Consider the following 27,233-nt stretch of genomic DNA (forward strand, 5'->3'; position numbering starts at 1 on the left):
CCCATGTCCAAACTACAATCCTTCAGGAAGCACAAACATCTATTGCTCAAGACCACTTTAAAAAGATTGCAAGAAAGTCTGGCTGCTTGAAGGCAAAAAAAGAAAAAGAAACGAGTGATGGCTCAAGACTTTTGCACTGTTCATCATTGTTCAAGTGCATTATTGATGGTTTTCCTTTACAGTCACACAAAACCAATAGAGAGCTGCCCAGAAACAAACGGTTAAATCAAAGGATACATGGTAAAGACTGTGCAAGCATTCTAATGTGACTGCACGGTGAGAAAAATATGTTGCTTCAGTAACTTAACTGATGACAGCTGCAACTAACAATCTTTGTGGGAGTCTTGATGTTGCTTAAAGTGTGTGTAGGGGGGGCAAACAAGAAAGAGAGATCACTTCAGAGTAACCACAACAGTGCTACAGAGTTCATGAGAAGGATTTGTAAATCGCAAAGGCTAATTGCTTCGCAAACAACAGGGGTTAACTGTGGCATGAAAAAACTTTTTATTCCCTCCAGACCACATGAAAAGGATTCCAATATCCGAATGTTAAAAGCCTCTTTGAATCACATCCAGACAAACGCTTCAGCTGAAAATGAAAAAAAAAAAAAAAAGGAAAACAGAAAACTGCTATTTGTTGATCTGGCGAATCCCAAAATAACACTCGGCATACCTCTTTTATAGTTTTTAGTTACAACAGATGCTATCTTCTTGCTGTAATGATGGCTTAATGGAGGCGTGAAGACTGTTTCACAGAGATAAGTATTGTGTAACTTTTAGCACAATTCTCTTTAAATTACAGGCCCGACCATTTTCAGTAGAAGAGGAGAATTCATGCCCTTTTTTCCACTTTTTCGATGACTTCTAACAAGTGCTCCACCTTCGTTACGAAAAGAGGAAGAGAGAATCTACTCATGTAGATTTTTATCTCTGTTAGATGAGCATGTTCATGAAAACAGTGATGTTGACTTTCAATCCTACAACCCCAAATTTCGGACAGGTTGGAATAGAATCATTTTGGAATAGAATCATTTTGGAATAGAGTCATTTTGAAGGCAGCATTTGTTGCTCTAAATCCTCAGTGTACTTTTCTGCATTAATACTGCCACTACGTAAGTGGAAACAAGCTTTTCCAAAGGCACTGATACAACACCATATCATCCCAAAGCCTGGCTTTAGGACGGTTGTTAACAATTTGGAAGGTGCTTTTCACGGTCCGATGAATCAGTTTTCATCAGATCACAATACATGTTTCCAACAGTGTTCGAATGTCTATTCCAGCAGCCTCTCGACAAAGATAACATGAGGATTGTTTTTCCACAGTAAAGTTTTAAGTGACCAAACTTGCCAAAAGTGTGATACTGAATAACAAGGATCCAGCACTGAGCAAGTAGGAGAATATTTATACAGCGGGAGCTAATGATGAACTAAGTGTGGTAATTGGCTAATCGAATCCAGGTGTACAGGGAGGGCAGAAAGCTCAGAGACAAACCAAACAACAGAAGGAACAGATTGAGAATAAGTACACGACGCAAGTATTTTTAAAAAAAGTAACTTTCTCCCTTCATTCCCCTAAAAATTCACGTCCACACAACGCTGTCTCAGTCTATATGAAAATGCACAACTGAAGCTTGCACGGTGTGAATGCAACTCTTCTGACAGGACTGACAGGTTATCTCATAACAGTTCATTGCCCTTCGGTATAGCGTGCAGCAGTTCAGTCAAATATAACGGCGATGTAAAATCCTCTCACACCCTTTAGTGAAAACCACCTCCAGGTCAGATCAGGTCTGGTCCAATACTGGCGATGCTGGGGTTGGGTTCTGTGCTGTTGGAGTGTTGGATTAGGTTGCAGTGTAACGTGTTCTTATGCCTCCAGATTGTAATTGTGCTATAACTGTAAAAAGTCTTGTTCGCAAGGTTAGCACCAGCGCTATCTTGGCTTGCTCTGTCATTGCCACATGAACAAAAGGTTTGGGCCATTATTGAGTTTCTGCTAACCTGAGATGGGGTTTCCACTGTCATTTTGGATTCACACTTAGCGTACAATGAGAAAAACTAAATGAAAATGGGTTTTAGAAAAGTTTATACACTCACTTGAGAGTGTTTTTGCCTGTTTAGAGGAGGAATTTAAACAAATTAGGAGGAATGGAAACAACTGTGGAAATCACGTCTGACTTGGCAAAGATTAAAATAAAATGACTCAACAAGTGATTCCAGCCTGAACTGGCAAACAATAAACTGACGTGACAAGCGTCTTCCCAGATGTGATATAATATAAAGTGATTCCTGAGTAAATAACTTTCTCCATTTTCCCTTGTAGACGTCCACTGCAGCGGTTGTTGTTCTCCTCCTAAAGGTTTCTTTCCAGTTAGGACAGCTGCTTATTTTACTAAATCACAACCACTAGAAACACACTCTATCCCGCCACCCTCTTGCAACACCACACTGCCTAGTTTATTCACCTTAATCAAGTTAATGAAATCAGTCAAATTCACATTTGTTAATCATTTTTGGCTTTTCAAAAGATCTTCAGTGAGGGGAAACTCAGCTAATGGCTATCTGAACCACATTTCAGGACTCAGCTAGAGATGTTTCTCCTAATAACAAAGAAAATGAAGATATTTAGAAGTAAACTATAAGTTACTTAAGTATAAAGAGCTTAACAAGTGTTGTCAAAGTGCAGGAATATTTGGCTTTAAAGAAAGCAGAAAAATCGTTCAACAACATTACGTTTGAGAAAAAAAATTAAAAGCTTTATGATTGCAAAAAAAGCTTTTTTTAAAATTCAAAAATAAGAATTTAAACAAGCAACACAGGGTCAGTGTAGGGATTTGAACCCAGGCTTGCTGCTTACAAACAACACGCAACGTACCAGCTTAACCAGATGAGCTACAAAGTACACCTGTAACATGACTCATTCTGAAATTTCTCTCCAATCATTTTACTGCTTTACAACAACAACAAAAATGGCTTTAGACAAGTAGAAGTATTTGTACTCGCTGACATCAACAGATTATTAACACTAACAAGTAACAAGTTATGGAACACGTTGGTATTCGTAACTCAAGGAACTGTGATAATATAAAGGTTAAATGGCACTAAACCTGCAGCACTTTTTGGTCAATTTGTCTCTGGTTATCTCTATAAATCAAAGTGCTGAATATGTTTGTATTTGCCTTTTTGTCTTCAAGAGCCATTGTGCTAAAAATGGAGGTCATTAAGTATACAGAAGGTATACAAGATAAACATGCATGTATGAAGCAGTAAAATGATTGTACAATTTAATGCGGTTAAACAGCACCTCTACAATAATTTTCAATATCAAGTTTTGTTGGACGCTGCTTTAAAATGGTGCAAAAACACTACAGAAACACTTTCTAACTGTGTTTTCAAAGCCCTATGTGTATTCTGTGTGTCCTTGCTGCAACATGCCTGATTGAAAAAGCACTTCAGCAGGTTGGTGAATAACAATTGATTTCAATCAGATATGTGCAACCAGGGTAGCCCAAAAATTGGCCATTTAAATGCAATCGTATGCCATAACAGCTTACGGCGTTACGGTTACTGTGATGTATGACCTGGACTCTCACCCATAGCGTGCTAAGCCGCCCTACTGTTTATCCAGTTTGAAACTGTTAATTACAGGTCATTTTGCCTGGGTTGTAAAACAATAAAGCTGCAAGGTACCTTACTCGTGGTGCAAGCAGTCATCCACAAATTAAGGACTGTCCAATCATTTCATAGCTATAGTTAAAAAAAAGAAGAAAAAAAATAAGTTAAATAACTCAAAAACTAAAAGTTCTGCGAACACCAAAAGTCATAGCACCCATCTCCTGAAGGAACTTAATATTTGAATGGCTGACATAGAGTAAAGCATGTATGGAAACGTACGGAATGATAAATATGCAGAAGTACAGCATTAAACAGCATTCCCACCATCACCAATGTGCAGGCTCTAAGCTGTGTCCTGACTGGCAACCATCAACGGAGCCAGACAATGAATACAAAAAAGGAAAAAAAAGGAAGAAAAGATCTACCGGAGAGCACATGCTCTGTGGGGTGCAGCCTTGGGCCCAATTAACATACAGGAAACTGTAATTTAGTAGGAGCCATAACACACTGCAGCCGGAATATTGTTGCCCTGGACGTAGTTGCATCAACAAAACATATTTTGCAGCTTATTGAACTAATCAGCTCTAATCTCCTTCTGGGCATCGGGCCTGATCTGCAGCAGAATCCGGCAGCTTAGGACAGCATGTGAACACACTTATAGCAGCATGATACCACCTGTGGATGGACAGTTTATATTTGATAGAGACAAAGCGATATAAGAGGATAACACACGGTAGCAGAGGCATATCATACAGCTTCTAAGCATTTTCACATGTGAATTTATTTTGCCACTCTGGCAGAGTTTCTGTGGAGCCCATATTATTCCAGAGGGCCATTGGGGAGAGGGGTTAAAGCCTGGAATGTACACCATTTCCCCACAGGAAACAGCGCATGGAAGTCTACCACTGCCCCACGCCCAAATCTCTCCATCACAGGCAGAGTTGGCCCACCTTCTGTAATCCAATACAAAACTCTGAAATCATTTAAGAGCACACAGAATGAAGCCGCAGAACACTCACACTTTTGATCTTTCGTGTTTTTATTAAAGACATTTTTTATCTTTGATACGTCTTACAGTTTCATCATACAAAAAGTTCACATTACAAAAATACAGAAAGAAACTTTTATAAAAAGAAAAAAGTACAGAAGCAGTCAGAGCTTTGAGAGCTTTGTTGTTGTTTTCTTTTTTTAAAAAGTCAATATTCACAAGTTCACTGGATGACATTTGCCTCTTCAAGAGGCACGTTTTACATTTACACAGGTCTCATAGTGGGTGATTCTGCGAAACACGTACATAACAGACACACACAGCACACACACACGGCACAGAGACACACACACACAGCACAAAGACACACGGCAGAGACACACATGTCACAGACGCACACACATACAGCACAGACACACATCACAGAGACACACACACACAGCACAGACACACACACAGACACACACAGTACAGCAACTCGCAACACAACGCAGCACGCTGAATTTTCTGTTGCTGTACGAGCAACAAGAAAACATTTAAAAGTCTCAGTTATCTAAAGCTGAGTTATGAAATGTTCAGGCAGTGGTTTAAAATGTTTCTTTCAAATAAAAAAAAAAACTTACTTCGATTAAAATTATGCCAACATATTAGAGTCATATCGTCGTAAAGCAGCTTCATAGTCGGCCCAGTTGCGTAATTTCACAAGACTTTGAGTTACTGAGCATCTTATTCAACGAGTATGTGAAACTGCACTGTACAATTGATCAGCCATTTTTGTATTATAGGTAACTAATCGGTGTGATTAGTAACAGTTAGGTTGGCGTGCTGTTCCTTTACCATTTGCACAGTGTTCCTGTTTAGAGGTCCATGTTTCTGCTGGAGCAGGTGCTTCTTCTCTGGCTGGAGAGAGGCACACTTGTTGGCTATAAACACTAAAATACATGGACTTAACATTAAGACACACTGGCACATTAAAACACAAACACACACACACACACACACACTCTGACATAACACTTGTGAGCATCTGTCTGGCATACATAGCAGACAGTTGTTTCATTAAATGGCTCAGTGGGGGCTCATCCTTGCCAGCAGAAAGAGGCCCGCGTCCAAAAAACACAGCCCGTAACTGTACTTTCCGCCGACGGTAACCCATGTGCACCTTCTAAAGAACACTAAATTATACACATCGTAAAAGCTTACAAAGACTTACAAAGCTTTCTAAAAGCTTTGACGGGTCATTCAAGTGGTGACAAACAATACTGAGTTGAACTAAAATAGTGCTATAAAATCGCATGTACAATGTTTGTAATACAACCTAACTAAAACAACATCCTTCCCGAAATTCAGGAATTTGTTTTTGTGTCTTGATTTGTTAGCGTGAGTCACACAGTGAGTGGAATATGGGTGTAGCTCCCACGCCGCACGCAGCCGAGGGAGAGGAACGCACAAAAGCCTCACACAGCTTCGCTCACAGCTGCCGTCACTACGTTTTGCTTGATCTACGACTTTTGTCCCGGGAAAAGCCTCCAACGCTGGAAAATCTCCAGTAATCTTCAAAACAGGAGAGAGGGAGAAAAAGAGGGTCGTCTCTCCTTTCCACATTCAAATGTCTGGTGAGACTGAGGGAAAAAAAAGCTGAAAATTTCCGCCGAGAAAGCACATTTCGTCCGGACTGCTTTTCCCCGCAGCTGCCTCTCATCCTCTAAGATTATCGAGATTCCTCTGCATTTTCCAGATTGTTTGAGTTTACTCCATCCAGTAATGACTAGTGGCTGTGATTTAAGAAAAAAAAAAAGAGGCACAGATCAGTGTTTTGTGCAGTTAGTTCGCGGCCTTCTCTATGCCATGATGAGGTGATTGCTCCGCTCTCTGAGGTCTGCTGTGGGAACCAGATCTCTCTTCACTGTCGGTGGACACGGGCAGGAACGTCGTCCTTTGGGCTTGAACAAGTCGGACACAAAGAAAACCTGCAGAGAGAAAGAAGAGTCTCTTTGAAGTTTTGAAAAACTGTGAAACTAACAGACTAACTTGCAGGATTGTAGAAAAACAATCGTGATCATTTTGAATACAAAACAAGTACACCACAATGTTGGGAAAATCATTGTTGAGTATCTCAAACATTCTTCCTGATAAATATCAAATACAAAATGATAAATCTAAAAGATAGATTAGATAGACAGAGAGACAGATAGAGTATTTTTTCATTTAAATTAATTTTTATAGGGGATTCGTCTCACGATCTACTTTTAACAGGGTCAAATGTTTTGTTTTTAATCCTCCATGAAGCTAAAACCGTGCAGAATCAGTCAAGTGTTCATAATCGCAGTTTAATGTTCTGATGTAACAGACTGTTAGGAGATGGGCTTCACAGGAAGTGAGAGCACTCTGAAGGCAGGTGCTAAGCTAAGCGGTAGCTGGGAAACGTTTCTCTTTTGTACGGTTCAATAAAGCTGTCAGTAAGCTTGGGCCAATGCTTAGTTTAGCACCATGAGACGGAGCAAGCTGAAAACAGCAGGAAACAACTGTGTCAAGAGAAATGATTTTAATATACAAATATTTTTTTGTGATGCCACACAAAGGAGGCATACAGAAAAGCTTTGCCTTCGTTAAAACTTTAAGTTGCGTGGGGTTTCTTGGACGAGTTGCATGGTTTGAAGGAGAATCTTCTCAGCTACAAGATGGCCGTCGGGGTTTGTTATTCATTCACATGTGATGTTACAGACATGATGAACAGTGAAACACACTTGGACAGATCTGGACTGGAAGCCGGCCAGTAAGGCACACACTGAGTGTATCTCAGTGGTTTCTGTCTGGTATCTGGACTTTTTACACAGTTCGACTTGCCCTGGGTCCCTGAATCTTTTCACAGTATCACGTTATTTAGATGTTAAAATGTTTGGTGATTATAACTAAAGTTATTGATGAGTCCCCAACAGAGACTGATAGTGAGCCACCACTCATCTTTGCTTTTAAAGCCTAAGCCTTTGGTAGATGATCCTTTTATACCCAATTCTGACACCCTCACCTGTCACCAATTCATTTGCTAACAGTACAATCATCTTTAAGCCTGCTTTTCCTCTCTTTAAAACTTGTGTTTTTTTAAAAACCATTTGAACACAAATCTTGACATGAGACAGTCAACACTCACAATGGAGTAGGCCACCAGGGCTCCCTGTATGAAACCAGCCAGGACATCGGTGGGGTGGTGCTTGTGGTCAGAGACGCGAGACAAGCCAGTGTAGAAAGACATCATGACGAGGGTGAACTGGGTCAACGGGCGCAGCAGACGAGCTCCGTGCCAAGTGAAACGGGACTGGAGGTAAAACTGGAAAAAGGAACGGAGTTGTGGGTTCACATCGTAATGATTTCTCCGCAGAGCAGCAGAATGAATAAAAGCAGAAGTTCAGAACAGTTTAATGACTCACCACTAAGTAAAGCATGGTGTACATGGAGAATGATGCATGTCCAGAGAAGAACGACTTCCTGCGAGCAGACAAAAGTGAGCAACTTATCACCTCTTTCATGAAAACAAACACTTTTACACTCTTGCTAAAACTGTGTCTCATCTATTTCTAATATCATCAGTCATCCATTGCCACACCTGGCCTCTTGAACTTTGCTCTCTAGCCCCTGACACTCGTAGTCGGTGATGTAGCCCAGAGAGCAGTTGATGGTGGAGAAGTCGGGTTTGCACACGTCAAGGAAGTGAGGACGCATGCGTCCCACCGACACTTTGGCAATGTCAGTGAAGGACTGGCTGATGGCGCAGCCGAAGATGAACACTCCGACTTGTTTGTAGAGAGCAGAAATGTAGGGGTTCCCCACAAAAGACTTGGATCCCTCGTTCAGAAAGTAGATCCTGTAGCTCTCCCCGATTATGATCTGAAGTGAAACAAAGGAAGGCGACGTGAGTAACACTACTTGTCGCGCGCACTCCTACTGTTCCCTTTTTCTCCCATTGCCAAATTCTCATCTCCTGATTAGAAATGTGTGCGTGCAAGAGAGCAAACATGTTTTAGAATAAAAATCTGTTATTATGACAGCTAAAACCTGTGCCTGTGCTGTTCCACGTTTGAGAGGAAACAGCAAGACAATGATTGACGGGTAGAAAACGCATATAGGAGGAGGGGGGGCAGCCATGACTCAAAACAGCTGTTCAACCTCAAAAACTGTGGAGGGGCAGAGCGGGGGAGAGAAAACGTGGAAGGACAGAGGACAGGGAGTGACTGAAAGGGAAAGCACAACAAAGAGTGCGAAAAAGAAAAGAGGAGGGGAGAAAGGTGAGAGGAGGAACGAGGAGTGGGGGAGGCATCGCTGGTTCTAATCAACAGAAACGCTGAGCTAAGCAACGTGTCTGATTTTGGTGGCCAGGCTCCACCAGGCGCATGTCGGGGGCACGTTTGTTTTTCTCTGCGCAGGCTGCCTTACTGAAAGGACTCCGATTTCACAAGGGATGTCTGGCTGTTTTCATGTTAGTATCTCAGTTTCATCGGAAATTCTTTCGAGGGGCGCAGGAATAAGTCTCATTCTGGGAAACACTGAGTGGCGAGAGATCTCCTGAAGCAGATTTAGCAAGTTGATAGAGTGTGTCGTTTCCACCATCCAGGCCTTTAGAGCCAACTCCTTATGACCCAGCTGTTTTCATGGGAAACAGAGAGAGAGGGGGGGGGGTGGGGTTACACATCTGGTTCCCCTTGTGTGAGGGACTGTGTGAATGAATAAATTAGTTTGCATTGTTGTAAATGTAGCTAAGCAAGATGCTTATTTGTGGCTCGTTTCAAAAGTTTTTCCTTTTCCCAAATAACGATTTCAAATAAATTACAATGGATATAGTCTGTTGTGTTTCTCAGCGCTGCTTGGTGAAACACAAAGGTTAGCTCTGCTGGGGGAAGATGGATTCAAAAGTCATGTTGTGCCAGGGGAGAATGAGATATCTGGCAAGCTCTGCTTTGTTTGGGGCTCTCACCACAATTCCACCCCACCAATTACAGTATTTAACCAGACAACCATTGCGTCAACCATAATTACACAGCCGGGCCTCCTTCTCACCATGAAAACCCTCGTGGCCTCAAGCCCGTGTAGTAGTCTGCTCCGGTGGAGACGCAACACAAGCCAAACGCTGTGAACTGAGACGGGTTGTACGGGGCACTGAATCTGTCCCCATTCAAAATAAACAACTTGCTCAATAATTAATTTTATATGCCAATAAATGCCATATAACATGGAAAAGTTTGTAGGGAATAACTCACTTAGAAAACTTGAATTTCAATAGAATTCACTGAAGTATGTTTTTTTTTTTTTGTTTCTTTAAATTTCCCCATTATTTAATGTCCCGGAAATTTATTATTTTGTTCTTAATTTTCATTTTACAATGTATTTTTTAATGAAATACTTGTATTTTTTATTTCATCTTTGCTCCCCCCCCAAACATATTCATGTCTGTCTCCTTTTTACTTTTCTGAATGCGTTTCTCCCCCCCCCCCCAATTCAAATTTGTTGATCATCAGAGTGCAGAGATCTCATTTCACACGGACACAAACCGGGAGTAGTGAAAAAAATGGGTACTTCCTGTTGTGCAGCTCTGACACAACTCAGTTGTTTATTTCAGAGTTAGAACAAAGGGGTAAACTGCTCACCCGACCGCTTTTAGACCATTTTTTATGACTGCAAGTTGAGCCACTGGTGAAGCCAGCAAACTAAGCTAACTTCCGGTCTCAGTGAAGTACAAAGCTTTCTTTCCAGGACCTGCTCTGGAAGACAACCCCCGTTATTCACAAGTTGAAGCTTAAATGGATACAGAACATGTAAAAAGAAGACACAAATGAATAAGATCAGTGAAATAAACACAGGGAGGAAAATGGATGAGGGAATGAGACGGGAAAAAAATGAATAAATAAATGATTAAGTACTACCACTAAATAAATGGATAAAAACAGTTGAGCAGAAATATTCATTTCTTTCAAATATTATACATGAATCATTGCCTAAATTCTTTTCTATATTTTGTTGTATTTATTGGTACATTAGTTTGCATGTTTATTTTGGATCAGTTTCAGGCCTCCAGGTGACCACTTAAGCCTCAAAGGTAAAAAGCTTTTTAGGTGAGCCGGCTGTTGAACATCAGGAACACACATCACTAATCTGTGGTTGCTAATGTGCTGCTAAATGGCTACCAAAGTGTTCAGAATGCTTTCTAAGAGTTGGTTTGTTAGTTGTGAGCTCCAATGCATTGAGGAGTGGACGCCACAGTTTCTGCGGTTTTCACGCCAATTGTCAAGAATTTAAGCAGTTGCCAAGCTATTCAAATGACTTACTGAGTGTTGAGTTCCAATTACCTGCTTCCCTTCAATTCAAACATTTGTTTCCATCCGAGACTGGTAGAAACAAATCTAAACTCAAACCCACAGATTTTTAACTGGCCCCTACAGATTACTTTTGCAATACCGCTGCAGCCGTGATAATTAATCCAAAAATAAAACATTACTTCAGTTATCAACATTGAACATTTGGAGGCACACTCAAGCCGTCCACCGGAGCATTTCTTAAGAGGAATTCATAAACTTAAACACATCATTTACATGATTTACTTGCAAGCTTTTACCTCTATGGTGGTAAAATGGAGAAAAATTACTTTGATTTACAGGATGCTGGGATGACTCCTTCATGTTTTTTCCCCCAGGACACTGAGGAGACTAAGAAAGTACTCAAAACCTCACTTTACTGTAAGTGCCTTAATCAGCTGAGTCATCGTATGCCACCAACGGAAAGCCCTGAATGGATGTTGTTGACTGGTTCTTATCTAGTATGCGTTGAAAGCAGCAACAGTGGCTGATAACACAGGTATGAAGACGAGTTGTTATCATTTAGGATAATCTTAATTTATACCCACAATGCCTCAGCTGTCAGATAAAGTTCCGTGTTCGAGTGCAAAAAAAGCTATCATGCATTTGTTGAGGGAAACGTGGACAATAGTAATGGATTTGACAGTTTAAAACATTAAAATCATACATAAAACACATAAAACTTGATGAACAGTAGTTTCAGGATGAGAAATCGTGTGATCACCATCTGCTGCAGTCGAAGGTGCTGCTAGTGATGTGAAAGCTGCTGAAACAGGAAAAGTGACGATGACATAAGTGATTAGAATGAGGTGACTTACAGAGAGGATGGTGATTAGAATGCCAGCCGCGCTGAGCACACCATCGCTAATGGTGTCTCCGTTTTTTGCCGGGTACTTGATGGATTCATCATCGCAGTAAAACCCCCTACGGTAAGGCTGAACAGCGCTGGTCTCAATGACCAAGAAAGGCAGGCCGGCTAGTGTGAGGAAGCAGTGAGCGGCACAGAGAGAAGGAAGGGGGTGGGGGGGTGAGGGAGAGAGATGGAGGTGCTAGGTTAATGACACGCAAATTACAGAGGTTGTGGGTACAAGCAAGAAGTGACAGGGGAACATCTGGAGCTTGCTCGGTTCGTTCTGGGGCTGCTATCTGTAACCAATGACTGCAGCTTTGTTCAGTGTAAACAACTGCAGCGTCTTTCTGGATCATATCAGTTTATTCATGAGTGAACAGAAGTTTATGTATGCTTTGCTTTCCTGTCGGCCATTTCCTTAAGAATATCATATTGGGTTTGACTGATCTTTATCTCTCCAGGCAGCTTGGATTATCATTTTATGGCAATGTAAGATGCTTTAAGAATGCTAAAAAGGGGGTCGACGTAGGGCCAGAAATGCTAATATTCATAATCGAAAGTGAAATAATCCCTACAGCCCAATGGTATTTAAGGCAGGAAATTCAGAAGGTCTAAGAAATCCACAAAGTAGGTTTGGTGTTTTAGACAGTAGTCACTTAAGTCCTGACAACTATTCAACTGTGGAACGATTTGTTCTGAGATTTCCAGTTCAGGGTTTTTAGGGCTGGTCTAAAGTCAGTGGAGCTAGTCATAGAGTTCTGACAAGCAGAGAGGCTATTTAAACACGCACAAAAGCAGAATTCATGCCTTAATGTTACAAACAGGCCCTCAATATGCATTAGCCTCGAACTACCAGACAGTGCCATTTAGCTGTTAACTGTGTAGCCCTCATAAGATAAACGCATCCCCTCTGAAAGCCAGAATTTGCAGAGCTTTGGCTGCTTACTTAAACTGCAGGAAAAATTTGATTCATTTTGGGATGAGTAAAACTGAATTAAAGCACCAAGGCAACACACCAGCTTAGATAATCAGATTCATGTTCAATGGACTGAAGGGCCCAGTTAACCAATCTGTAATGCAGTTGTTATGGACTGTGTGTGCCTGTAGTTACTGGAGCTGCACACAGTGGAGGTGCGAGTGCTCGGACACCAATTCACCTTTACGACAGTCAGACTGAGTCTCTCTCTCTCAGCCGCAATGTGCTCATATTCTGCTAATCCTGTAACAGGAATCAAATCAATCCATAAAAATAAAAATGTTTCTGTTTTCTGTGATATCACATCGAAGCAGTTTGGTTGGTTAAAACGAACTCTCCTCCTTTTCTTCCGTTCTTGTTTTTAGCGAAGTGGTTAACAACACATTTTTCTGGGACGTACGACACACAGAACGTGCTTACTTTACGCTTTTCTTTGACTCTAAAGACGCGTCGTTCAATCATGGGCCGGCACATCCAACATTCTCACCTATTTTTAGATGAGGAAATAACAGTTAATCAGTAATTAATGGTGAAATAAATGGAAAGCAAAGGCTGCCTGGAGGAAGACGGCTAAATCTAAGAGCTGATAACAATATATTGTGTGAAATGGTTGACAGTGATGTACAGCATACGTGATTTACGGCCAATAAAACAGTATCCACTGACTGTGAATCAGAGCCCGTGGAAGCCATCTAATCTTTTGTGGTTTCGCAGGCCAGCCACTGATGAACTGAGCCCGCTCCAACATATGCTCCCCTGTTTTCTTGCTCTACCCCACCAAAACTTACAGAGATCACGGGCACAGTGACGCCCACAGCTGTGAGCACGGCGGTGGGCACTGTGCTGTTCTTATAGGGCAGTCGGATGCTGTTGTCATTGCAGAAGAATCCTCTCTGGTATGGCGGGAAGGGTGATTTGTGCAAAAACACACCAACCAGCACCACTGTATGGTTTGACAGACACATGAGTGCAGGTGAGGTAAATCTTTAGAGACATATCAGAAATACAAAAAAAACAAAAAAAAAAAGGAACATACACAAACTCATTTATAGGCTGATAGATTTAAAGCACAGAAAGTAACTCCATCAATTCTGCTTCACCAACTGATGTAATCCAAAAAATAAATAAGAGTCAAAAGTTGTTTGAATAAATGTCAAACTCAACAGGGCACCACTGTATTTGACTAAAGTCAACCCTCTAAGTTGAGAATATAAGAGAATATCAAGTTCTCAAGTTATTGTTAACGGGGTGGGCAGTGTCCTGAAAAAACACACCATCAGTCCGCCTTCCTTTCCGGCCGAGGCTTTCAAGTGGGCTTTTTGAAAATGCCTGGGGGGGGGGGTGTTTGTGTCCGATCAAGTTTTGTGTCTTTCACCACTTAAAGTGGCAAAAACATCTGATTTATCTCACGACAACAAACAGAATGGGTGTAACTCAGAGGCGAGGCAAAAATGACAGCTTATTTTCTTCGTATTTACAAAGCCGCCGTGGGGGATATTTGAGGGGTGAACGTGGCACCCAGGAGAGTCTCAGTCTCAGACTGATTTTTTTGGGGGGAAAAAACACTTTCAAAATCACTTCAAAGTGACGTTTAGCTTTCAAGTGGCTCTTTGAATAAATCTACGATCTGCCGATCTGGGCAGAGGAGAGGGGGGGGGGGGGGGGGGGGCAAATGTCAACACATGCTTCAGTTGCTTGGTCCCTCAACCTCTAACACCCCCCACACCCACACACACACACACAGCTGGCCTGTGACTTTGAAGGTCCAGCTGGATTCGGCTCAGGTTACAGACAGAGTTCTGGTGCTCTGGGAAATCCAGAATGTCGGCCTTCCCTCACATTCAGCAGGATTCACATTATTAACTTTCTTGCTTTCACTTGCTCTTCAAACAAATACCTGGATGGAGAAACATTCTGCTCAGAAGCAAGAGCAAAGAAAAAGAAATATTAGGCTGGGACGGTCTTAACAGTTCTGTAACTGTAAAAATATACTTGACTTTTCGGAGCTCGGGATCCTGAATGCCTGATCCCCTTCAGTTTGGCTTATCTGTCTGTAAACGGAACAAGACGGGCTGCAAAGACTGCTGATATGAAGCAGAGGGGGGAGAGCAGAGCACAGAGGGCTGAAAATGCTGGATGCGAAACGCATTGCCCCAGAGCTCTGACCCCTGCAACCGCCTTGAAACACATTCAAAGTCTCACAGACAAACCACAAGGCCAGAGGCAGAGACTGACAAAGGCAGAGAGGTGGCAAATGGATTGATGAAAAACAGCGTCCAGGGCTTCAGGGCAGCCTGAACGGGGTCAAGTGTTTGAAACAACTGATTGGAAATACAGAAAGAAAAAAAAACAAAAACTGTCAGGATCTCTCATCCAGGAATTCGGCTGAGTGTTTCTTCCCATCTTACTCCCCTGACCCCTCACGTCCGTCTAACAGTGCAGCATCAGCTGTGAGTGCGGCGCCTTGGGATTTTCCCCTCCTACCCTTTTCCGTTCTTCCCGCTCGTAACGTGGGAGGTGGTGGGGGGGGCGTGAGAGTGTGTGCGTGGGGATTGTTGCCATTATGCCAACGTCAACATTTGTTAGCAAGTGTGGGGATGATTTTTTTTTGCACCAACTCAACATCAAAGACGACAAAAAGAAACGCTAAAAAAAAGATTTTCTTTCAGATTCGCTCCTCGCGTCACCATCAGGTGTCTTCCATTCATTTTTGCCCTGAAGCAGTTAATCAACGAAAGAGCCCAGACTTTAAACAAGCAAACACTGCAAATGAAGAAGTAGGACGATGACGACGGTTTCTTCAGCACATCACTGAGCGCGTGTCATTACGTCTGGCGTGTAAACTAGAACGAATGCGAAAGCCCGACGCTGAAAATGAAAGCTCACTATATTCTGGAGGCATTTGCCAAAGCACCAAGTGTGACTGTAAAAACAAACAGACGCACATTTTCCACTTGCACGGATCTCTCACTGTCTGCTGCAGGGCTGTGTGTGCACGTCTGCTGGTAGTTGTGGGGGGGGGGGGGGAGACAAACACACACACAGATGCAGTTGTTTTAACACTCAGCAGCCGACACACTACATGCTGTCTGTACGTCAGTTAGGCCTGCCGCAAAACTTAGTTCATAGTAGAAAAAATTTAAATAAAATCAAGAGTCGCCCGTTTTGTTTGAACAGAAATCCCATCTACAGCAACCTTGTACTTTGAGCTGTTCAGAAGTGATGAAAATAAGCAAACCCAAGTGTCCCTTCTTACTTTGCGTTTCGTTTGATCAGCAGTGCGCTTTGAGACCACTGACACAGCACTTTATGAGTATTCTTTATACACTCTGATACAGTACAGTATAGTTTCACCTGAAATATGTAAAACGGTGGCGAAAACACACGAACCGCGTGATTGGACAGCAACTTTTAAAGATGAACCAAATCGCTAAAGTGATCTGAAACTTTCAGTTTTACTCCGACTTACTTAGATTTTGAGATGGTTTCCACGCACACTCGAGCTGTTCCTCCATCACTGATAAAGGAGCCATTACGGTGCTGTGCAAACGTCTAGAACCACTCCTCAATTCTTTATATATTGCCAGGAAACAGGTGAGGCAGTTTATTGAAATTTGACTAAATATAAATGGATTTATGAATACATAAAAGGCAAAAACAGAGTTTGTACCATTCGAACGAGCGTTTGGTTTGACCATCTTCATTCTTCAAGACAGTGCGAACCTGTTTGGACGAGCCTTTGTCATTTCCTCAAGCTGTCCTCAGGAATAGTTCTCCAGGCTTCTTGAAGGACATTCCAAAGCTCTTCTTTGGATGTCGGCTGCTTTTGTTTCGTTCTTGGTTCAGATGATCCCACACTGCTACAATTAAAACCTGGTTCTTCGCTAAGCTGTCGGTTATCTGTAGACAAATTTAACCTCTTGAGTTGGGTTAATTTCTTATTATTCACATACTAATTAATAGGTCAGTGTAACCCTAAATAAACTATACAAGACACACTCTTCTAAAACTGGTCAGAACCAACGACTGAACCAAAAATGAGTGGGAAAAAAAGCAGCCAAGTGTCCAAAGATAAAACTTTAAAAGACCTTCAGAAAGTCCGGAGAACTATTGCTCAAGTCCACTTTAAAAAGATTAGAAGAAAGCCTGGCAGCTTGGGAGCAGAATATGAAGCAATGAGGGTCGACTCATTACAAAACACGATTAAAAGATTAAGTAGATTACATGATAGCGACATGCTGTGAACTGAACCCGATCACCCCAGGAGGGATGGATGGGTTCTGGTCAACGCTGAATCACGGAGACGTTCTCTACCGTGTTATCATTACCACCGATGGTCTGCATCAAATGGAAGAAACACACGAGAGGGAGAGCAGGAGAATGGCATCCTGGGATGCAGACAGAGCTACATTTATTGTGTGAGAACGGAGACTTGAAGATTACTAGTCCTGGCCCACCATTTCCTCCTTGTGGTCGTTCTCTTTTATAACACATCTTTAGCCAGAAAAACACTGCTGGTTTGTTGACAAGTTTCTCTGCGGGAAGTATGCAGAACAAATGATGGGGACTTGCCCTCAACTGAGATGAAAACTAGACCAAAACTAAATATAGCTTGTTAGAAATAGAGTGTTTATTCTGTAAACCCTTGGTGAAATTGTTAACAATAGCTGGATTTCCCCATGAGGTTGCAACAGGTTTACTTTAGAGTTGAATGGCGATGTATTGCTTGTGATCCCGAGTTTAAACAAAAGTTCCATAGAGCAACACTTTGTAAATATGTGGCTGGAGAAGAAAAAATAAAAATGTGAACAGAACGGAGGAGCATAAGCAAATTGCCAGAAGTCTGAACTCCAGCGGCTGGCCTCCTGCGGTTAAAACATCAGTGTAAAAATGTTTCACCCACAATTCTAACTTTAACTCGGTGTCTGCAGCTGCTGAACATCACAGGACCCGAAGCGATTAGCATGTACACACTCACTCAGGTCTGACCTTCTCACCACTTCCCTTAATTATGCCACAAACGCAAGTATATTATGCCAGATGTTCACATCAGAAGAATTCCTGCTCATGAGGAATGTGAGTCACTCTGGAAAATATAATGAGAAGTCAAAGCAGAGTCCATATAGTACAGGTGTGGTTGGGTACCCCAGAAATATACCACAAACCCCCTACAAATCCCCTTTATCAGCCCGTTTCTGCGAGAAAAACAAAGTTCAACAAGCCGAGCTACTGTAATATTTGGAAAACTCTAAGCTGGTTGCTAAGATGTTGCTGCTTTAACACAGCTTTTCAACAGGTTTTAATTCAATTTTGGCGTTAAAGCCTAACTAACATGAAAATACCCACTTATTTCTCACAGCAGTCTTTATTCAACAAGTTGTTTTATGAGGGAAACACTATTAGCGAACATAATATCAACAGTATTTTTTTTCCGGCTAATATGATGCGTTTATGACGTCATGTAAACGTCCTAAAACAATTAACAAGGAAAACACAGTTCAACTCAAAACTATCTTCAGAAGCAGGTTACAACGCAAAATAAGATGCTAAATACATCCCCGTGGCTCATGTCGGAAAGTGTGGGTAAACCCGTGGGAGTCCTTACCTAAGAACAAGCAGAACAGATCCACTCCGACCAACAACTTTCTCCTGCTGTGGTCTTTGCAGTTGTTGTTGTTGTTGTTCAGCGAACTCCCGCCGTTCTTGCTCTCGGCTGCCATCGTCTTCTCATATATTAAACAGCGTTGCATTTAAAACGTTTAATGTGCCTCCGATAAAAAGGAATGCAGCCTTACTATAACCGCTTCAGTACTTGGTCTGCTCAGCACGTGTCTAATGGCTTGTTTTTCTTTTTTTAACATGAATCCTACGGAGGACTCGTGTAAGTCTCGAGCCTACGGAGAAAGTCACCGCGCAGATAATGTGGGCACTTTCTCTGTCTCTCAATGGCCACAAGCCGCTACTTTCTGACCATCCTTTCTTCTCTTCCTTTGGGGTAAGTCCAGTCTTGTGACAGCCCCCGATAAAAGACACACCTCCGGCTCCTCCTCTTCCAATTAATGCCATATGGCTGTTTTACCAGAGAGCCTTTCCCACACTGCCTTTCTCAGCGCTGAGGGATGCTCTGCTCAGCACAGGAGGGTTTAAAAATAATAAAAAATTAAAACAAAATGCAAACAAGGAAATTAAAGTACAAGTTAGTGTCAAATATTTATTTGATGTAACATGAAAACAAACAAACAAAAATAAAATAAAACCCAAATGCAAAGAACATTTCCGTACACAGATTCACAACTGTACCTAACAACAAGAAAAAAAAGACTATTCAGATTGTGCATCTTCTCATCTGTAAGTGTAAAAAAAGCATCAAAACGAACCTATATGGACAACAAAGTATAAAGTGACCAAAAACATTCTTAAACTATCTTAAATACATTCCATCAAACCCAGAGGACGTGGAGATCAGTCGTTATCAGCGTACAGAGGTGGGGGAGGAAGGAGCTCCAGTTCTGTGAAGTCAACCTCCTGTTCACTGCCACATAAAAACACAATGGGACAACATCAGCTAATGGGGAGGATACCGCAGAACTCGTAAGTTTGGAAAGCCCCCTGAGCAGCCAGCCAATACAAAAAAAAACCTTTAGAGCGAGCAAAGCTTCTGCTGGTGAAGAGAAGAGAACCCATCAACACTTACGGATATGGCGGCTCCTCGACTGCGCACAAGAAGTCTAGATAAAGACAAGCAGATACAAACGGCGCGTCAACTTTGAACTGCTGTCTGTAAAGTATGCAACACCAGCTCGTCTCCAGGTTACTTTGAGCAGATAAAATGTTCCACTCAAGTCATTTTCCACTGCAGGAAAGACTCCAAAGCAGGTGTTCACCACAGTGTCCTTAAGGTGATTTAGAAGCACCTTCTTATGGCGTCACCACTATCAGTGAGAGTGACGGAGGCGGTGACAACAGTGAGTGACGGAAAAAGAAAAAAAAAAAAAGTATCAACTTACTTGACGTCTTGGTACTTTAAATGGAGCAAAGCAGAGAAAAAGAGGGTAAACATCAGTGGATTGAAACACAAAAAAAGGCGATACTGTTGGATGTGTGAGCAGTACTGTACTTTGTTGGGGTTGCTTCTCCGCCATCAGCGATGTCATCAAAGTCAGCTTTGCTGTGTTGAAAGAAGAAGGCTAGTTTCTGCAGTGCCTCATGCCTGGTCCTAAAGGGTGAGGGCAACTTTAAAGTCGTGTACATTAGGACCAACAGGGACGGGGGAGGGGGGGGATACACCTGTGCAACGCAGCCAATCCAGTTGAGCAGCTGTTTTCACAGTCTGAGACAGTAAGCATCCCCCCACCCCTCCGATGCTGTTCAGGAGAAAATTCCCTTAAACACTGTTCGCAGCCTGCCCTCATACTTATGGAGTACCCCCGGGGAGACACACCTCGCACTTTCAACACCACTAATGCAGCACCGTGGAAAAGCCTTGATCCACCCCTCATTCCTTTATATTTCGCTTCCAAGGAGCCCCACTCTGTGGTAATCTCTTAAAGTGCCCTTTAGCATCAGTTCTGCAGGCTCTCCGAAGGTCTTCCAAAGAATTCCTTTGGCTGCTCGTTCCACCACTTTCAGTGCAGTCCCTTTTAAGGGACTATTTTCAAGAGGATAATTGTTTGTTAAGTCACTTGAAAGCAGAGGTCTCTGCAGAACTCAACACTGTTCTATGAATTTATCAAGCATAGGAGAAGCGACCTTACTCTATTAGGTAAAAACATGGCATATCCAGCCATGCTGTGCAATTTGTAAATAAATCACCGGGGACAAGAGGCTGAGGTATGCCGAATGACACAAGAAGTGGACTGAAAATCAGTGGCAACGGGTCTTATGGAGGGATGAATCCTCCCCAGAGCCCAGACAAGCAACTAGTCTCACACATAGAAACACGGTTTCTACATCAAAAACCTTCTCAGAAGCATGTTATACTGCTTCTTAAATAATAACCAATTTATAGGAAATCTTATTTTTATCCTCAAAACCTACAGAAATGTCGGTTTTGTTTGGTCTCTCTATTTAACTCGCTAAGCCAAAAGGAAACCAAGTTTATCTCTATTTTAAAATCACTCCTATATAACATGCCGCCCAGCCCTCAAGGTTAAGAAAACATGTCATTAGGGGGTTTTTTTCTCTAAAAAGCAGCAGTTTCGGAAGTTTAAATGATTTTCCAGTTTGAATTACACACCTTAGATTGCTGCTCTTAACCTCACCATGGCAACCCTAGCTGCCTCTCGGAACTCTCAGCTGATGGACATTTGGCAATCAAACATCTCCCATCGTCTCTTCACCGTTTGCAGACACTTAGAAGATTCAGCTTTTAGCAGTTTAGCAACATCGGAGCATTTAGCGAGCACTAACAGATGGGCATTCTCAGCAATCCCACCGCAATTTCTCCAGAAATTGCAAAAATGAAAAAAAAAACCAAAACAACAACAATAAAAGCAACCGGCTGAAAGCCGAAACTTCCAATAAAAACTCCCCATCTCAGAGGATTGAATGTCAGTGAAAAGAAAACGTGATTTGTAGCTCATGGCACATGTTAAACATTGTTCCAAGTATTACTTGTATTCACAAATGAAGGACCACACCTCTCCCTATGCAGGAGCCTTGCTATGATCATCTTCCTTCTAAAATATCACCCATTACCAGCTCGCCTGCCATTTCCTCAGTCTTTGACAAGAATCCACCACTTGCTCGCAAAACATGTGTCACAAACACCCAAAGAATTATACAATGCACACGCCTAATGTTGCCATTTCTTAGTGCACATCTGGCCTTTTAAACAACTCAAAGTGCTTTGCGTTCTAAGCTGCAGTAATGACCCGTTGGCCTCTTTTTCTTCCCTGGTAACACGCACCGACCGGAGGACCCAGGCACCCACTTCCCTGTCGGAGGACAACAGCTCCCCCTCCTGAGCCACCGGCAGCACGATGGTAAGTGGAATGAGCGCTCTCTGCTTTGACATCTGTGCGTTTGACACTTACTGCATGTGCAGGTCTTCCAGGCTGGCGTCGCTCAGTGTGTGCTGGGCGCCGACATCAACGCGTGCTGACAAAGCGAACACATAAAGAGCAGAAGCAGACAGAATGGCGAGAGAGGAATTGGATTAGTTATGTAAAGACAGAAAGACTGGGTGGGGGGGGGGGTAAAAAAAAGCACATCAAAGGCAGTAAAGTCTGCCATGTGTCCGTGCACAACACCAAACAACTACAGGCAGAGGCTATATTCCCCTTTAAGCCAGACGGCTGGTGTGTGTGTGTGTGTGTGTGTGTGTGTGTGGGGGGGGGGGGGGGGGGGGGGGGGGGGGGTTCTGTTCTCTTGTTTTCACTTACAAAGAAAAAAAGAAAAAGGAACTGGATATAAAATGTACTCACACATCTCAGGCGCTGGGGGAGCATGTTGAGGAAAGCTGGTGTACAAAATGAAAGGAGGGAAACGATTACATGCCCTGAATCGGCAAATAAATTCTACTTAAGCTTTTAGAGGAAATTACTTCAATCTACCAAAAATGCACTGAATCGTTTTTGTAAAAAACATGCAAACAAAACAAAAAAAAAAAAAAAAAAAAAGCAGCTAGAAACCACAGCAAAGGACAGCAAGCATCTTACGGGTTTTCGTTAAATGCCGACAGGGTTTCATCCTCACAGGCCCACTCCTCGCTGTCATCTGTGACTGCGGGAAAAACAATTTGTCATGATTAAGGTCAGCACGCACGCTGCTGAGAGATGTTTGGCAGCGTAGCGGCCTCTGCTTGCACCGAATTCCTTCACAATCATAAAATAACATGGCTGCAACGCAGATGACAAGCAGTTCAGTTGGTGTCAGCGACTGTGTGCTGTCAGTCAACAGGTCCACACACCACGTGGAGCGCTAAACTTCCTGAGATGATGAGTGATAGAAATGTAACCAAAGCGCCCAATGCACTGATGCAGAGCCAGTGGGTACTTACAGCTGCTGGTCAAAACGGGGTAGCTGGAGGATCTGCAAAGGTTGAAAAATAATGAAAGAATAAAGCGATGACAGGTGTCTTATTGAGCAGTTACAGATCATTAAGCTGCCCAGTACCTGCTCCCGATACTGACAGTATCTGCCTCCGGGTTGACTCCTCGGCCAGCTACTTGAGCCTTCTTGCCGAGTTCCAGCATCTCCTTGATATTTAGCTCCACGTTCATCACTGAAATGTAGCCATCTGCAACCACCAGCTTTTAGTTGGTTCTAAAACCTCGACGGCAGAAGAAGAAACGGCGGGACCAAACTCACATTTGTGCGCCGCATCCCGGGCCAGCCATTTGCCTTTGGGGCAGTTGGTGGTTCGGATGATGCTGACCGTGTCGCCGCTCTTCACAGGGAGGTCATTCTTGCGGACTTTACTGGCCACCATCACCTTGGCATGGTATAATGGCTCTTCATCCCCAGTCACCTGCAGATTTGCGTCAGATTTAAGGACCGAAGCGGCGCATCCCGCAGAAAGCAACGCTTAGGAATTAATTACTTTAACTTTGTGCTTTTCATTCAAATGTACAACATGACTCTTATGAACACATTTTCAAATGAGTTGACCGATGACTCGGTGAAGCCGAAAAGGTACCTGTACCAGACTGAACTACCAGCCTTACTTTGAACTTCTTTTTCATTTCATTTTCCTTCTTCTCCCTCTCTTTTTGCTCCTTTCTCTCCCTCCCCAGTCGCTGCTTCTCCCTCTTTCTCTGCTCTTTGTGTTCCGCAGCGTTGGGGCTTGGGTGTTCCTTACTGAAAACAAATTGGAGTGTTTATTGTAAGCGCAAAAAAAAAAAAAATCAATACTAGCATAAAGGGACGAGGCGCATTTTTTTCCATTACAAGACCAGAGTCAAACATAACTGTGAACACGATGAGCCAAATGAACGTGTTCTGCTGATACACAGGCCCAGGAGAATAAAAAAAAAAGAAAATACATCAGCGCCTGCCTTCCATCTGGCAAATATCACCGTCAATGACAGAACACAGGCCGTGCATGTTTGGATAAACATACCATGGATTCCGTGGCCGTTTGTGAAGACATGGATCCTCCTTCTACAAATAAGCACCAGATTTTAATTTACCACGCGGGATTCTTAAAGCACAATATTCACAGCAAAGAACGACTCTTGGTGCCAGATTCTCCATTCTTTGGACATAAAAAAGTTAAATAATTACCAAAGGGTGGCTGTCAGCATATGGATCTGTAAGAAATCATTGACAGGTTAAATAGTGAGACTGAAGGTGTGTTATTTTAAACTAAAAACGCATTATGTGAACATTCTTACTCTTCAAACCGCCTTTTCTTTTACTCGAAACGTGGCCCAAGAGGAATCTTTTGATGTCCTCAACGTCCTCATAGACATTCTCGCACGTGTCTTGTTGACTAATGCTGCGGGGCGGGAAAAGCAGTTTTTCACGAGCAGAATTATCACAGCACATTGTGATGTGAAAATATCAACCCAGTAACCTCAAAACTCACCTCGACTGTGTTTGAACGTCATCGTTTGATGTTGCGTGGCTACTCAGCTCCAATTCCTCCTGGGTAGTAGACTGGCACTCAGCAGGCCCCACGTCAGTTTCATCAAAGCCGAAGGCAGTGAGAGAATCCACGGCTGCCTCTTCGCAGTGGGACCACTGCTCTACAACAGGAGGCTCAGGAAACTCTGACAGGTTTATTGGTTCAGGGAAGCTGGCTGGATCAAGGGGTATTATGTTTGGACTGCCAAGGTTCAGATCTTGGACGATACAGCTCCTACTGGTCTCTGCGGGATCACAAACTGTCAAGTCAGGTTTTGAAGCCTCAACATTTGTAAGCTCAGGCTGAGCGGGTGTCTTAATCTCAGTGCTGACTATGTCTAAAGCTTCCAGTTCTATCGCAGCAATATCAACAGTTTCATCCTCTGCTTTTTCCATGTCTGAGTTCTCGACGTTGGGAAACTCTGGGGCATCCAGCATGGGTTTGGAAACGGGTGACTGCACAGACGGGCACTCTTCACTTGGCGTTTGGCCTGGACCTGGTAACGCATCTGTGCAAAGAAAATGAAAGAAGACGACCGCTACTGAGACGATTAGCAAAGCGCAACCACGCCAATACGCATTCACCGATGCCTGTGGCCACAAAAGAAGAGATGAAAAGGATGAAATAAAGTAAAGCTCACAGGATGACATACCATTAACTCTGAGTGCATGGAAACAGCTAAGATCTACTGCAGGTGGCCTGGGGGGCTTTGCTGGCACTGGCCCTTGTGTCCGCAGGTCAGGTAGCGGCATCTTTAGTGGAACACAAGGTGGAGGAGGTTCAGAAGTCTTCAGTGAAGAGCGTTCAGCTTTATTCCTCACAAGTTGCTTATCAAATGGCATCTCTTGTGGAAGGGGGAATCAAACACATGGATCATCCTTAATTTAATAATGGCAATCGGAGAAACGGCACATCGTGTGGAAAACAAAAAGAGGAGCTCAAGCGAAAATGACTTACTGCGTGCCGACGTGTTGGCTTTGAAGAAAGGCCGAGCAGAAATACAAGCCAGGTGTGGAAGACACACTGGTGAGGGTACAGGTGCACCTGCACAAACGCTGTCGGGGTTCTTTGGTAGAAAAAGGAACGCCTTGTCTCTGCACGTGTAGTCGGGGGAAGGCACAGTCTTGGCTTTTGCAGAGATCAACATCTGTCGTCGTGAGAACTTCTTCTTGGCCCTCTCCAAAGTACTAAAACTTCTACTTTCAGATTCAGTATTAGTGTGTGAAAAAGGAGGGGTGGTTGGGATATCTGGGCTGGAGAGGGGGTACTCAGTGGTTGACTGGTCACTTTTCAGTGAGACCTCATCTTCTGTACTTTGTTTTTCGAGCGAGGGCAATCCACTGGGAGCGCTACAAGGCCTGTCAGTCAAATCAGCATATGTGGGCTCCTCTCCACTCTCTCCACTGACCTTTGTTGGTTTGACCAACTTGAAAGGAAGCAGCAAACCCTTCTTCCTCATCCTCGCTTGTGTCGAAACTTCTTTCACTGGTTCGGCTTCCTGTTTGTGCTCCTTTTCAGCGGGTGACGCCATCTTCTGATCTTTTACAGGCAGGACAGGGAGCACCAAAGGCATGTGCCTGTCTTTGAGGAAATGCCTGGGTGTACCGTCTCCGTTAGCAAGATGAAATGAGGGTGAAGTCTGCCGGGGTTGTGGCGGAAAGGATATTGGTCGCTTGCCTCCAGATGTCGAAAGCCCATCTCTGAAGATGGCATGGGGAACCACTGGCGTCTTGTTTTCCACAACAAAGTTAATAGCGCTCACCATAGAGCTGCAGTTACCTCCAGGAGGTGGAAGGTGTTTGGGTTTTTCAGCAACAGCTGGTCGACTGGTCTTAGATTGAGCCATGAGGGCCTCTTCCTGAAACTTGGCCCTCAGTGCTTTGAAGTTTACTGGTCCATCCTTGGCAGGCTGAAAGGAAGACAGAGACACAAAGACAGATTGATGGGTTTTAAGTGTGGGCAAATTCAGTGACCTGCGTGGGTGATGAAAACCTTTAATATGCTACAGCATGAGCAATTAAGCCATACACGTTCATTGTACAGAACAAGTTAAATCACAGGATGTCCATGTTAGCATCCGGCATAGAAATATGGGCAATTGAAGCTTCAATTTAACAGGCCTTGGGCTAGTTAAAAGAACTCAGAAAATACTTAACTTTACCTCTTCCATTGTTGAACGTGTTATTTGTCACAGACTGTACATCTTGAAAACGATTTAAGCTTTGATAACACGGCACTGTCGGCTCCTCTGTGATCTTTAACGTGAGATGTTAAGCTAACTTCTCACGCTAATCACAGAAGCTCAACAATTTGAAAGCGCCGCCGCTGACGCACCTGCGTGCTACCTGAGGCCTACGTATGACGCAGACGTTGGCTTGCGATTGACGAATTAAAGGGATGGGCATAAAGGGAAAACTACAATAGTTCCATTTGTGAAAATGCAGAAAAGAGCCAATTTTACTGCTTTTTTGCATGCTGATCTCGACTAGGTCCTGTATGAAAATCACAATAGTTATTCTGCTCAAGTCTGAACTGAATTATTCTACACAGGGTACTTACTTTGTGGTTTGTGGAAACTTTATTTGATATGTGAAAATAGCATTGTCACATAGCAAGGGAAGATATGTGAAAAACTATTCAGTATATGAAGTAAATTCAAAGTAAATTTCAAACACACTTTGTGATTTGCAAAAACCAAATTGAATTTAAATTCTTACTTCAACAACTTCTAAAACTTCTAAAAAGATAAGAGGAGTTAAGAGAATCCACCTCTGTGTTGTGCAGGCTGCGAGTGACACTTTTGAGGTCAAATTTAAGATTTTTGCATCTGTCAAAACAATTTGATCAGATCATGACAATCTTAAAAGACGGCGCAAGTAAATAACAAACCTC

The 27,233-nt window shown here is 42.9% G+C and overlaps 2 protein-coding genes across 3 annotated transcripts; both read right to left on the reverse strand.

Moving 5' to 3' along the window:
• Window positions 1–4,659: 4,659 nt before the first annotated feature.
• LOC140268983 (phospholipid phosphatase 3-like) lies at window positions 4,660–18,748 on the reverse strand. Of its 2 annotated transcripts, none has more exons than XM_072363992.1 (6): window positions 18,378–18,748; window positions 11,765–11,922; window positions 8,207–8,487; window positions 8,031–8,088; window positions 7,754–7,930; window positions 4,660–6,572 (listed from the first exon to the last, which is right to left on the reverse strand). In XM_072363992.1, the coding sequence occupies exons 1-6, from the start codon at window positions 18,520–18,522 to the stop codon at window positions 6,444–6,446; spliced, it is 948 nt and encodes a 315-aa protein (XP_072220093.1). In that variant the 5' UTR covers window positions 18,523–18,748; the 3' UTR covers window positions 4,660–6,443. The 2 variants fall into 2 exon arrangements, with proteins under 2 accessions (XP_072220093.1, XP_072220094.1); XM_072363993.1 differs by lacking the exon at window positions 11,765–11,922 and adding an exon at window positions 13,561–13,715.
• Window positions 18,749–19,181: 433 nt separating this feature from the next.
• LOC140268224 (uncharacterized) lies at window positions 19,182–26,746 on the reverse strand. Its single transcript, XM_072362992.1, is given in 19 exon segments — window positions 19,182–19,304; window positions 19,467–19,609; window positions 19,780–19,793; window positions 19,849–19,988; window positions 21,808–21,871; window positions 22,198–22,232; window positions 22,405–22,495; window positions 22,773–22,804; window positions 22,889–23,012; window positions 23,084–23,243; window positions 23,440–23,572; window positions 23,835–23,875; window positions 23,999–24,024; window positions 24,109–24,212; window positions 24,303–24,849; window positions 24,994–25,185; window positions 25,299–26,250; window positions 26,543–26,596; window positions 26,687–26,746. Coding segments are annotated over 19 exon segments (2,982 nt in total). The 3' UTR covers window positions 19,182–19,234.
• Between the last annotated feature and the right edge of the window lie 487 nt (window positions 26,747–27,233).

This window comes from Leuresthes tenuis, unplaced genomic scaffold (genome assembly GCF_036924035.1).
Source record: "Leuresthes tenuis unplaced genomic scaffold, fLeuTen1.0.hap1 SCAF_14, whole genome shotgun sequence".
Taxonomy (NCBI): Eukaryota; Metazoa; Chordata; class Actinopteri; order Atheriniformes; family Atherinopsidae; genus Leuresthes; species Leuresthes tenuis.

Bases quoted from the DNA above. Each gene is read 5' to 3' on its own strand.
- LOC140268983 (XM_072363992.1), bottom strand. From the start codon at position 18,522: ATGCAACGCTGTTTAATATATGAGAAGACGATGGCAGCCGAGAGCAAG. The intron at 11,923-18,377 runs GTAAGGACTCCC...TCCTCACACTAG, and splicing joins TCTGTTCTGCTTGTTCTTAG to CCGGCCTGCCTTTCTTGGTC. The intron at 8,488-11,764 runs GTAAGTCACCTC...GTTTCACTTCAG, and splicing joins TTCTAATCACCATCCTCTCT to ATCATAATCGGGGAGAGCTA.